The 14569-nt window shown below is 33.2% G+C and overlaps 1 protein-coding gene across 1 annotated transcript in view; it reads left to right on the top strand.

Moving 5' to 3' along the window:
• Positions 1-14024, top strand: part of LOC142978526 (GTP-binding protein Rhes) — a 63944-nt gene extending 49920 nt beyond the window's left edge. Inside the window, exons 3-4 of the mRNA XM_076123005.1 lie at positions 7418-7598; positions 9415-14024. Coding sequence (XP_075979120.1) covers positions 7418-7598; positions 9415-9865 — 632 coding nt within the window. The 3' untranslated portion in view covers positions 9866-14024. The remainder of the gene's footprint in view (positions 1-7417; positions 7599-9414) is intronic.
• Positions 14025-14569: the final 545 nt, after the last annotated feature.

The raw sequence follows: 14569 nt of genomic DNA, 5'->3' as shown, positions 1-14569 counted from the left end.
CAGCTGTAAAGAAAAAGATATTTATTTGCAACAGCTGTAAAAGAAAACAATAATAACAAACCAGAAGTTCAACACTGGACGGCAGCAAAAAGAGTGCTACGATATATAAAAGGAACAAATACTTATTGGGCTTCAGATGTTAACAGCCGGAGATCATGCTCTGGCTACACTTTTTTGTTTCAGGGTGCGTCTGTCTCATGGTGTTCTAAACGACAGAATACAGTCGCATTATCAACCATGGAGGCAGAATATATGGCGCTGGCTACAGCCACACAAGAGGCTATGTGGCTAAGATATTTAGAGTCAGAACTGCATCGGGAGGTTACAGTTCAGCCTACCTTGATTTATTGTGATAATCAGAGTGCGATCAAATTTGCAGGTACTGATTCTTACTGTGCTCGCAGCAAACATATTGATATGAGATATCATTTTCTTCGAGAGAAGGTAGCTGAGAAGGAAATTGAACTCAGCTATGTTGGAACTCTAAACATGGTGGCTGATGTCCTCACAAAACCAGTTTGTCAACAGAAGACTGAAGACTGTTCAATAGCTATGGGTTTGCAATTAAGAAGAGGATGTTGAAATTAATTATTTGTAATTGCAACACTTAAATATATTTCTTAAATGTCATCGGTCTTCTCAAATACTTTGTTCTGTCAATATGGCCGTTGCCTATTAAATACGTATTATTATTTAGACGTGTATTTATTTACTGACCGAGTATAAAACACTTAAATACTTTAACATTTTATCAATAGCCCAACAATTTTGTCGAGGACCTTGTAGTTTCTAAAGTTAGGTAAAAATTACGGTTTCGGTAATTCATCCATATTAAGGCTCTCTATTAAGTTTTTAGACCATAGTCTTTATTATGATAACCTTTGAAAAAAAGTAATTATAAAGTAACATTGAATTTCTGATTGAATGCTCATTAAAGTTGAATAAAAAGAATAATATTCAATGCATTTTAAAAATCTACATACAAAAATACACTACCATAAATTTACTATCGACAGTCACTAAATTTAAACTTTCTGCGCCAAACCACGTTTAATTGCTTGTGACTGTAACGGACGTATAGACAGACATCGAATTCTATAAGTGTCACACCAATTTTAGTCTGAAACCCTATAAATATAACTAACTAATATAATTACTAGGTGTCTACGTCAATAAGAAAAGGTTATTTTGCTACAGACGCTGATTGGAAATGATCGAGGGCGGCTTGTTTAATTTATTAGAGAATGTTATTTCTGTTGCGTCTAGGTTTCAATTATAAACTATAAGCTCATATTTTGATATGAGGTCATAAGGAACTGCTTAATTATAACTATAATTATTTGGTATACAGAAACGCAATATCAAATAATCATTAGAAACCAAGCATAGATATATGAAGGAATATAGAAAGTTATAGGGGAAAATGGCTATTACAAATAACTTGCGAATCTATTTGAAATAAACCAATAAAAACATTTGTTTCATTTAGTCAAATGATTAGTTTTGGCGTATGCTTGCTATTTAGACTTAAACTCGTGTTCAAAGAACAGAACTCCGTTCATAAAAGCAAAATCCAAGTACCAACAAAACTTCATAATCCTTACCTACAACGAAATGTAACCTAAACCCGTAGGCAACTGCATTTAAGCACACATCAACGGCCTAAATTGTAATTCTAAATATAGCTACTACTTGACTCCGCAATTTAGCGAGTCGAGACATCAACATTTGAAATTGGGCGTGCGTTGCACCCAAGTTGCACCCGCGGTCGCACTTTGCACCCGCTAGCACCCGCTTGCACCCGTATTGCACCTCTATCTCTGGGGCAATTAACGTGGCCCAGTTTACGTGTTACATAACAGAAACGTGTTTAATGACGTTTAGTTGGCTGGCTTCTCGTTTCGGTGTTGTGGAATTGTGTTCGCGGAATTTCTGTGCGTTTTTCGTGTGTTTTGTAAATGTTTACTTGTCTTTGTTTATACGTTTCTTTGAGTGAAGATTCGTTACTTACATTAAAACAGATTGGTTTTGTTTTCTAGAAGTTGCTATTTAGAACGGATTTGAATACGTATAATGTATGTCTGACAGGACTGTCAAGTATTTGTAGCTGTAGATGTTATAGTTGTACTCAGATTTTCATCTTTGCAAAGTCTTTTTAGACAAGAAATTGATATGTTTACACTCTAAAATTGATCTAAAATGCAATTATGCAAGCCATAAGTAGACAGAAACTTGATTTAGATTTTCGTTTGATATCTCATTTTTGACAGTGTGAATAGTTTGCCGATGATTTTTTTTTTGAGATAGAACTCAACATGGTTAGCTTACGTGTTACGGTTTCAAAGGTAGTTTAACGAATGAGACACTAGGTAGAGATCTAAAAGCAAGAAACAACTTCCTATCATCAATATTAAATTGATATTTCACACACATATCCTTCAAAATGCACCAACTTAATAAATATTCAGTAAACTTTTCCACGTTATAAAGTAAAATAAGAATTAAGTGAGACATTAGGGGTGTGATGTTTTGTATGAAATTACCTCGTGAGAACGTTACTCAACGAAGTTAGCAGGGGCGCGGAATAAATTGAAAACTTGAGTGAAACTTTAAATAATAACGCTTTTATAAGCTTGCTCTAGTGAGATATTAATAACGTTAGAACGGTGATATTGTATCGTCGTTTTAGTGATAGTTTTAAAGATATTCTTTAGCTGTTTTACTCACTCGTAGTAAAATATAGAGGAACTTTTTGGTGAAATTTTGTTGTTTATTGTACCTTTGTTTTCTAAGATGTTCGGCACAATATTTCTGTTCGTATATTGATGAAATTTGGGTATACGGTTACTAGGTTTGTTCCGGCTACTAATGACATAATGTATTTTTCAAATATTGTCATGTATTTTTTGGAAGCAATTTTAAGTGGTTCTGTATTGATTCTGTATATTACTGTACGTATGTAAATAATTTTATGCGGAAACATATTATTATGATTACTATGGTCATATATAGAAATAAGGGTTATATATTATGTAGAAGATACTAACTATACAGCGCGCTTAAAAAACTACATTCAAACCTTCACCACAATTAAAGATAACTACACAAACGAACAAGGAAAACCTTCGTACACGGTCTGTTAAATATTAACGCCGTTTGTCCCACTGTCGTGAGCAGAACAATACCACGTGTATTAATGATAAACTAATTAGTCCCTTCTCGGACCTTCATTAAGTCTCGTCACTACGGTACAACAAACCTTCCGGGAATTAAAATAATGAATATGTGTTTGTTTGCTATTTGATTTAGCGTTTGTTAAACTAGAAATACTGTGTTTATTTAGCTAACTGTAGCAAAATGAAGGTTTTTATTTTGTACTATGCAACTTCTGTACATAATCGCCGGCATTTGTTCTATGGTATGATTTCCAGGTCGTGGAATTCTCTTGGAGATAATTTTTATAGGTTTTCAGTTTAAGTGAGTTGTAAAATATATTATTTGTATACCATATATAATTACTGTTTTGTTTGTTTGACCTGGCTAAATTGTTTAATGATATGGGCACAAGTTAAACTCAGGAAATACAATTTTTGTAAAAATAACTGTACTAAGCTAACTTTTTCCTTGGTTCGACCACGTAACTTTCTGAAATTAGATACCAGAAAAATTTAGAAAATACTATTTTTTGTATGAGGAAGGCTATGTAACATAAAGTAACAATGAACAGTCCTACGGGGAGCTCAGAGTAATCACCATAAATGTGAATGATGCAGCCAAGACTGGCTAGTGGCCAAAAAACCACGTATGCAGGATATGGTATATGATTTTCAGAAACAAAAAAATATTTAAGGTTTGTCTTTTAACATTTATTAGCTCTAATAAAATTAATAAGTTCTTAAATTAAATTTTAGGTATCTTAAAAGAAAACGTACAAAGATTTTAATTTTAATCACATCATCAGTCTAGCCTTTCTTCGAACTATGTTTGAGTCGGCTTCCGGTCATACCAGATGCAGCTGGATACCAGTATTTTTCATACAATGACTGCCTGCCTATAGGATCTCCACAAACCAGTGAACTGTGTTATAACCCATCTCCCTCGGTAAGACTGGTCTTCAGACTTTCGAGCTTCTGAATAAAAATTACAGCCGGAACCCATAATTTAATAAACCCAAAGGAACTCGCTATGTCCACCCATCCATAGATCAACCTCGATATGCGTAGCTCAACCTGAGAGATCCACGCGGTCATTGTTATTATAGCCACAAGCTCCTCAATTTCAATCACACTAAACAAAATTCCAATCAATATTACTTTTCCATTTCATATCTCAAGTCAGAAACCCTTAAACAAACTTCCAAATACTTCAAAACTGTAACTAAATTGTATGAAGATTGAACAAAGTCGTGTCCTTCGTCAAAGCACATCGGTTATTGTTCAGACAACACATATTTACTACTTTGTATCAACCCTTTTTACTTTATTACTTTACAACACTCTAGAGATTACTCTTTGAAGATTGTCTGCAATATTTTTAAGACTAAAATTCTGACGTACGTTTTATAGCTTTTAACTGAATTTAAAAAGAGGTAGTTCTTAATTTTTATTGTATGGTTTTGTTAGTGTGAGAGACCATCATATCTTAAGAAAGTGAACCAATAATGACGATTTGTTTAATTAAAAGCACTTTGGACCTGTGACGGACTTCAAAAATTAAAATCAAATCGTAAAAAAAATCACTAAAAAGTAAAAAACATGTTTTTACTTTTTAGTGATTTTTTTTACGAAAATCTAAAAGCAATATTTTTACCACACCTTTAAATATTTTCATATTGTCTATTTAATCGTGTGGAAAATAAAATAATTGTCGTGTTAAAGACTTATTATTTTACGAGACAAAAATAAAGTACTTATAAAAGCATTACAATGATATCTTAATTAATGTCCCTTATTAAATTAATACAAAAGATAACAGTAACATTCCAATATAAATTAAGATTCGAAATTTATGAGTCAAAACGAAATTGCAATAAAATTTGATTTTCAATCTCAATATAATATAAATTCAATTTTAGTTCATTAAGTCTTTGTTTCAAAGGAAAGTGATTTCGTTCATTATATTATGTGTATTTATAGATGGCTACCTATTTATTGCTTTGGTTTAAAATAGACATGATTTTGAGACGTTCAGAAGGTTTATACCAAACATCAATTTCTCATTTTAGCTTCAGCAGTTGGTAAAAATAAGACGTTGTCTTTCTAGAAATATCAATATGCATAATATCCTACTAGTAATCTGCGATTAGTCGTACACAGCTTTTTCTTTATCAATCATATACATTTTCAAAGTGATTGAAAGTGACAAAACACTTTATTATATTATCAACCATAAGTAATTTAAATGTTTATTTTTACGGGTATCTGGGAAAGTTGTCGTTCCGCTGTTTCCACTAGACCAAATTTTATAAAACTCCCACAAATCCACAAGAAATAAAAATACTCGATACTCTTCTTAACATATTATAAACAAGAGACTTACAAGATATACGAAGTATTTGAATAAATTTTCCACATATTCAGTAGCTACATTATTACGACTCGGAATAACCATCAAGGGAGCGATAGACGTACCATATTGTTATTAAACCGTATTACGTAACAACGTATTAGATTAGTTGTAAAGAATTATTTATTAGCAACTATGTTTGGTTCGCGATTTCGTTTACATGCAAGATTTAGTTATGGAATACATTTGTCCGCTCTTGACAAAAATTTTGAGGAACGTTTGGTCAATTTAGATTTTTTTTGGAAATTTTCCACTTATTGCTAATATTAAATAATTTACATGTAGAAATAGGTGTAGTATAGGTGTGTATGTGATTTGATTCCTGTTAATTTTAATTCGTTTTCCATATGCTTGCCCTTAGCCACATTTACATGGAAAACTGCAATTCCATAGCTAAGAATACTAGTTTTAGTCAGCGTCAAAACTATCTCCCTATTAAATAACATTGAAATTTGATCACCAATTTCCCTATAAAAGCAACAGACGCACACACAAACGTATTTTCATTAGCCATATCCGTCCGGATTCCAATTTCTAGTGGAGTTAACCACTCTATCTAATATGTATGGTCTCTTTGGAACCGCTGTGTTAATAATATACAGCTTACGGTCGCTTAGCTTCAGTTTAAAATGTTTCGTGGCGACTCTACAGGGTGTTCCGCGGTTAGTTTTAAACAAAAAGTTTCAAATTAAAGTGTTGAATGAGTTTTTTTGACATGAATAGTTGGTGTGACTGCAAGTTATTTCTTAATTACAAGATACATAAAAGGTTATTACATGATACAGAAAATGGAATTTAGCTTGAGAAAATGAGAAATTAAGAGATTTTAGTTGTTCGTTCTGTACGAGTTTGAACAGACAATAGTCAAGTTAATTAATCAAAATTTGTGAGTTACGTATAATATTGTGCTATTTTTTTTAGAATATTATTCTAACGTGCAGATATTATATGTTCTCAAATGCATGCTCATATCTTTTTTTTGTAACCGTGACTGTCCCACTGCTGGGTATCCTCCTGAACGAGGGACGGATTAAGCCTCGAGTCCACCACTGGCTAAAACTTGCAGACTTTCATACCTATTATGCAAAATGTATGGCAATTATTCGATGAATCTATCTAAATCAAATATAAAACCTAGTCCCAACAAAACAACCATTATTTATTACCCTTTAATTTTTCAATAAAGCAAGCACATGAGTTGTGAAGGCTTGAACAGCGCATTTGAAAGCAATTTGCATTAAACGGGCAACATTTCCGTGGGTAAATCGAATGGTCGCGTGCACCTCCGGCCTTTGTGGTCATTTGGATAGCACGTGTGCATGTTTGACTGTATCATACATTATTTACGTAGCTGTGGAGTGATACAGGTTTAGAAACGTGTAAAATACTTTGAGAGCCTAAAAAGGCATATTCATGGACGGATATTTAGATCTTGATTGACTTTAAAGTTATGGAATGCTTCTAAACAGAAAAGCGTGCTTAAACAATCTTCAAGGCCCGAATATAAAAGAGAAAAATAACTAAAACAAAACTAGATGACGACTTGTAGAAGAAAAAAAAAATGACATAGCATTTTTGTTGAGTAGTGTATAGAAGCACAATTTTCTATGAACGTTCCCGTAACTGTCGAGTATTGTATGAAAAAAAGAATCAGCGCTCTTAACGTGTTGCGAAGAAACGAGAAGGAACTAGGTTTTTTAAATAAATGTCGACTGCTAAAATTTAGACAGGAATGCAATACGACTAAAAATACCAAAAGTATGAAATGATTCACTTATAATCTAAAGACATAAGAGCTTATAATCTGCAACATTTATGGCGCCATTTAATAATTAATTATGTTTATCACCAGGTGATCTATTCGTCCTCGTGTTCGCGATGGACAGCCGCGAGTCGTTCGAGGAGGTGATCCGCCTGAGGGAGCAGATCCTGGAGACGAAGGCTAGTGCCAGTGGTGGAGGCAGCAGGGGACGCCGACAAGCACCCAGGGTCCCCATGGCGATAGCCGGGAATAAGAGTGACAGAGAACTCAAGTAAGAATTACTTTGAAATATTATTTATGTTTTATGATTTTGACGTTTAATCGAAGAGATTTTTGTATAGAAGAAGGTCTGATTGTCATAAAGATCGAGTGTGGCCGATGGCTGTCGTTATTTTTCGTGATTTTTGTATAGAAGAAGGTCTGATTGTCATAAAGATCGAGTGTGGCCGATGGCTGTATTAACGACAGCCATCGGCCACACTCGAGTGTGGCCGATGGCTCCAAAAGTTTCATCAAAGCAATTGCACGTAAAAAATAAAATTAGAAGCGAAAGTAAATAACTTTCAATACTTAAAATACTTTAGCTTAGTATAAGAGCACAGGAGCCCATTAAAATGTCTGTGTTTACTTTACAAATGCAGCATTAAAACAACATTATTAAGTGAAACTTTAGCATCGCACGACACTTTATTCACACCAAATTCATGACCACTGCAAACTACTTATAAGCTTTAAGTAACTCGTTGTCAATACATAAAGCATTATCGCGTGTATACTCATATTATCATTCTTTGTCGCTGTAACCATGGCAACGGGAACATTTTGCGATAGTTCATAGACAGTTGCACTAACCGGTCAATAAACGATCTGTGGGTAAAGCTATCTATTGCGCGGTAATTTCGGTTGCATGTATTTGAACTTAACGTCTTCGTGCTTCGGAGGGCAGGTAAATTGGTCTTGGTCGTTCTTAACAAAGATAACAGTCGGTAAGCCCTGTGAAAGAGCTGTCAGGTGGCTTAAAACTGTTTGACATTGGATTGACCACAAACCATTTGATAAAATAATATGAAAGTTCCCTTACAGTTAAGTATAGCAAAGTGATTCTCTACAGTCGTTACTATCGAGTAACAAGTGTTAGACATTTAAAGCATACTGCAAAAATAGTTCCTACATTCTTCGCTAGAGGCGCTGAACCGAAAGTCATACAACATTTCTCATCATAGCTAGTCAGATGTCGATAGTCGTGGTAGAGTATCGCGCTACGGATCGTGGTACGGTTACGTTGATGACAATTGTCGCTACGATAAATATTTTGTACAAAAGCGCTGTATAGTTTCTTTTGAAATTGCGAGTTTTGAAACGGGTCAGTGACTTTTAGAAATATTAAGGGCTTGTGTTTTGTTTTAATTTGTCGCGATTGTGGTTCTTGATTTGCAGTGATTGCGATATTTTTTGTAGACTTGTTGATTAAAAAGTCTATTGTGATATTAAACTGGACAATTTCTATAAAAAGAAAATGATGAATGAATGAATAGTACTTTAATACTATAACATTTTACTATTACTGCGACTTGATCACAATCAAATGTTTAAGACTATTCAAGCATCGTGTAAAAGAAATAACTGCTTCAAGAATTGTTTTGTTTGAAAACACACTTAAAAACAGTTAAGAGTTCTAAATTTCAGAGAATTCGTTGTTTATTTATTAACTAATCTGAAATAAAGCCGCCTGCGATAAATCATTTAGGGATTGACAATTATAATCATTTACTTAGGGATGACGCAGATGGATTCATCATGGTTTGTTTACTGCAATTCTGAGATTTTGGTGGTCGATGCGCTAAATTAAATGCTTTTGTTTGTAAAAATTAATAAAATACTTAACAACCATGAAATGTGCACACAAAAGTACACTCAAGCTCTCTCAATATGTAGATTTCTAAAAGTTTTATTAATTAACTGGGTACTGGGCAACATCTTAGAACTTCGTTATGCGACGTCGCCTTCATTAGTGTAACCTGTCTTATCAATACCTATTAAAATTGTGCATCTGTATTATTACCCTAATTCTCCATTACTTCCAACAGGACTGTCCAGCCAGAAGAAGCAGTAGCCTACTGCAACTCACAAGACTCAGCATGCGTCTTCATCGAGACATCAGCCAAAAAGAACTTCCACGTCGACGACCTCTTCTACGAGCTCTTCGTAGTCGCCAACTTACCTTTAGAAATGGCTCCAAATCACCACAAACGGGTCAGTACAGCCTTCGGGAGCCCTTGTACATTACCACCTACTAGTAGCCAAAGTAATAGAAGTAAAAAATGTACTCTTTCAATAAAAAGAAGATTGTCAGATGCTTGTGGGGTCGTCGCTCCGAATGTGAGGCGGCCAAGCATTCGAACTGACTTAATGATAATGAGAACCAAGACTTGTGCCAAAGGAGACACGGATAGCACCAGTGGGAGTCCAAAGATCACCTTAAACAGGCTGGTGAGGTCTTCAGGACAAACTGAAAAGCGTTCATGTGCTGTACAGTGATATTTGTGAATAAGATTGAACTTTGTGTGATAGGTGCTAAAAGGTAAGGTTCAATGACCTGGTGGTTATATAGTTGAAGTTTTCAAAGATATATTAATAAAATTTTATTGTTGTTGGTGGTGATTTTGTTATTTTAGAAATTATTATAGAAAATACTTATTTTACATTATCATGTTTTATTTGGTTGGCATTTTATACTGCTAAAAAATATACTTTCAACAAACAGTGATTATAACTTACTGAATATGTAATCAAATATACGCACATATCCTATTCTAATCTCGTGGTTTTGCATTTTTCTTGCTGCCTTGTTTCAAACAAAACTGAACTGTGAGTCGTGTGATGTTATTGGTCGAGTATCGATACGCAATTAAATTCTATATAATAGTTTAAAAAGCTTTTTATTCAAATAAAGGACGTTAAAATACAAATACTTTATAACAAAATCATCACCATAAAACTCTATCTAAAATCTGATATGTTTTTCTTGCTCATTTACAAAGAAAAGTTGTTTCAAAGCAAAGCTAACGTTTAAGAATGTACGTAAAGTTTAATCGAGGCTTTAAATTGATTTTCTCTGTATATAAAACTCTTATTATGTTAATACGTCATCAAATTAAATGACTTAAATAACATTTACTTTGAATAATGGTGGATTACACATAAAATGAATTATGTTTTGTTTGTGTAAAGAGAAATGATAAAATGAAATGAAACCTATTCACTGATAACTTAGTAGACAGCGTCTTATCTTATCTTAGGGGTGGGGGTGCCAGTTAATGCCTGGTTGACACTTTGACCATTTCTGATTCTTTGTGTCATCCACTCCTTTGCTACTCTAGACGTTGAGGGGCAGAACTTAACAGTTTTGCTATGCACCCCATTGGAAGCAGCCTAAAAGCAGCAGGTTTAGGTTAGTAGACAGCATTATAAGCAACGTGTGCAGGGTTGTCATCACGTATTTCAGTTGACAGCTAATCCAAGTCTAATACTAAACATTGTTTTCTCCCTGAGATTGTAGTGGACATCACGCTACCTCAAAGCAGCAATGAATAGTGACCATCAATTCGTACACTAGTTGTCAACTGAGATACGTGATAAGCCCGCAGGTGGCGAAGGCATGCAAAATTCAAAATTTATAGCATTATTCATCTGCATGCTGTATGTATTGGATGGTATCCTGTCTGCTATGGCTACGTGTATTTGGACATAGATATTATTATACTCCACAAAACGGCAAACTGTCTACTAAGTTGTCAGGTAATAGAAAACGTTGTTATTTTGTAAGAAAATTGTGTAATTACTCTATGTTTATGTAACGAAATATATGGTTATATTTCTAATGCATATGATTGAAATAAGAAAGAATCAAGGCCTGATCCATATCTTGCAATCTGTTTTATATATCGAGTTTCTGTTAAAATTTCGGGTAAAATTTAGACTGGGGAGTTTCTTTGAAATATGAATATCTCCCCAAGAGAGATCTTATCACCAAACTGCTGAGAACATTGACGCAAAGATCAAGATTCGACACTGGCGTTGTCATTTTCTCGGAAGTGATTTACATTACAGGAGTATTATCTGCCTTTATATCCTTCGAGACTAAGAATTTCTAGTAAATAACGGTACTGACAAAGAACCTCTACGCGATTCATGAATCATACAAATACCAACGGCAGAAATTGTATGGAAGTCAGTTTTTGACACAGAGCGTTGGTTATAATTTAAAACTACTTCAAAAAATAGTGCTAGAGTTAATAGCGCTAGGGGCGCTGATAAGTATTAAAAATACTTTTCAAAAGCTACTCGGTTGTCGATAGAAAATATTACTTTCATATAATTTGAGTTTTTGAATCACATTGGTATTAAGGCTATTATATAAAACTCTTGCTAGGTAAGCAATAGGTGTCATAATTTTGTCTGTTTATAAAACGTTAGTGTTCTAAGCAATTCTATAAACTAAAATATGGGTCAGGTCTCAAAAGTGTCGTTCGAATACGAAAGCAAAGCGATTTCTGTATTTGTACTACGTAAATACAAATATTGACGTTGTGTTTGGGGCGTAAAATAGGAAAAAGTATTTATTGGACTAATTAATCGTTTACTAACACTGTTTATTTTCTATCCCTTTGAGCCGTTTTAAAATTGAGCTAAACTTTTACTGATAAATTCTTTAGTAGCTTTGTGTAACGAAAGGTGTTATTGCTGTATCAAATATAGCAATTATTTATTAAAGTTCGGGAAACGATTTTTTTATAGAAATAATATATTATTTAATTTGTCAGCTGAATCCTCATTAGGAAAACTGAAAATAAATAACTGTTTTTAGAAAAAAAACAAAAGTTCTGTAATCTATATTTTCGTATTATTTAGTTGAGAAGAACTTATATTGAACAACGTTTTAGTATGATCTTGTTAAGTATTTACCGCATGAGAACGGATTAAAAAAAAGTGCCATACATTCTTGATGATAAATGCATGCCGTGTTTCTTAAATTAGAGGAGGGAAATGGGGAAATAACTACACATATTTATGAACATATCAAAATCCTAATTTCTTTTTGTTACACAAAGCTACTGAAAAAAAATATCACCCTGTATCATTAAAATGGGACCAAAATATAGTATGGTTTGTTATTAGAAGAAAATATCAACTATATGGGTCTCTTGTTAAGTAATCTGAGTTTTAATATTGTTGAACATGTAATATGTTTATTGAAATTATGTGTGTAAGGTACTTTTTGTGTCAGTAATACTTAAATACGGATTATACTATGTTATCTATTATATTTTTTAAATCTCGTTAAGAACCAATATCTTATGTTGAACTGCTCCTTCAGTTATGAAAATACGATATAGCTACTGCTTTTTGTGCTCATTGCATTGTGCTAGTTAAAATACCTCTGAGAATTGGTTTTGAAAATGACACTTGGGTATTTATAAATTAAGTTTCAATCAGAAACAAATTGTCTTCATACTGGAATGTGTGTATGTAGGTACAAATAATACATTCATTACATATTATTTTAATACTAATCTGTTATTAGCAACAGAAGCAGCGAACCAGCAAATAAGAAAATATTTACAATTATACAGTAAACTAGCGGACCCGACAGACGTTGTCCTGTCTACACGTCTTAAATTTGTAAAAATTAATTAAAAAAACCTAAACCATTCTCAGATCCCCTTGAACACACACAAAAAAAATCATCAAAATCGGTCCAATCGTTTAAGAGAAGTTCAGGACATACACACTTAGAAGAATTATATATATAAAGATATAGAAAAACAAAATCAATTCTACAGGGCGTCGTAGAATTTTTGAAGCATATAGTTTAAAAGTCCAAAACCAAACTCAACAAAAAATCATAAAACCAAGTTAATTACGACACACCTTCCTAGTTCTAACATGTATATTTACAGCAACGAGGTCAGATCGCATATACAGTATACATTGCCGCATAAAGCTTTGGTAACCACGCGAGGCACCAACTGCAGCGAGCAAGCGCATCTGAATTTACATAATTTATCACTACGCTAAGATGCTCCGGGATCTGTTGAAGTAAACCTCTCTTTATTAATAAGAAACATTCGCTATGCTGTTTGGAATACTGAATCATATTTTCGGTGAAACATTTGGAAGAAACTACGAATATGTTTGAAACGATTTAATTTGGTATTGATAAATTATAATGTAAAGACAATAGTAGATTCAGAGATTTAATCAAAGCGTACGTATCGAAAAAGTATTAATGTTACTAAAATCTGAGAAAAAACAGTAACAGTTTTATTTGAATAAAACACATTTTTTTTAAACTAACACCAAAGTAGAAAACTTATAAATGAGTAACTTTAACCAAGTGTTGGTTTGAAATATAAATATTTTGTGCAGAAATAAAGTATTTTTCAACTCGAAATTATTTTTTTAAACTTTGACATAAATATCGCTACTTTAAAGATGAAAAATGACATATCACTGATTTTTTTATTAGTTACATTGCGGGACACAAAAAGTACCACACTTACATATAAATTAGCTTACATCATAATGTATCATAATGAAATGATTGCCAATTTGTACCCGCGTTATATCTTGTACTAACTACTGCTGGTGTGTCTGGTGTATCGTTTTGTATCCCTTTATCTATACCTTCTGTCTTCTTGTCTGTAATAAACTATTGTTTTTTAATTATATTGACTTTTATTTTAACCCTAACCCAAAAAAAAGTTGGAAATATAGTTAGACTAGAAGGGAGGGCCAATTTTCTTAATTGAATACGTAACGTTAAAATACTCTTCATTTAGTGGCAGTATCAAGCTAGTCAATAATGTAAATAAATGTCATCAGTAAAATCTTACGTGCCGTAATAATCTCATTTCAGTAACCTAAAAACATTGGTCATTTGAACTTTAATGGTGGCTGAACAATTGTTTAGTTGTAGCATATTTAGGTAGTACAGTATTCCAAATATCCGTTCGAATTTTTACTAATTTACAATTATTTGAAGTAGTCTTTTCCCCGCATAGATAGACTGGTTGATGACTTTAAAGAGAGGAGAGATTAGTAAATGGCTGTTGGACCTAGATAAGGTAAGTATTCTATACGGGCCAACGTTACTAAAAGCACAATATCTGCTTCTTAACAATATAACACTCAAAATTGAAGTTATTGTAATTTACTGATGCTGAAAAGCGGCAAATCCTT

The sequence above is a fragment of the Anticarsia gemmatalis genome, chromosome 14 (genome assembly GCF_050436995.1).
Source record: "Anticarsia gemmatalis isolate Benzon Research Colony breed Stoneville strain chromosome 14, ilAntGemm2 primary, whole genome shotgun sequence".
In the NCBI taxonomy this organism is placed as follows: Eukaryota; Metazoa; Arthropoda; class Insecta; order Lepidoptera; family Erebidae; genus Anticarsia; species Anticarsia gemmatalis.
Note: the sequence above shows the minus strand (reverse complement) of the source record. Positions and strands in the feature narration are given on the sequence as shown.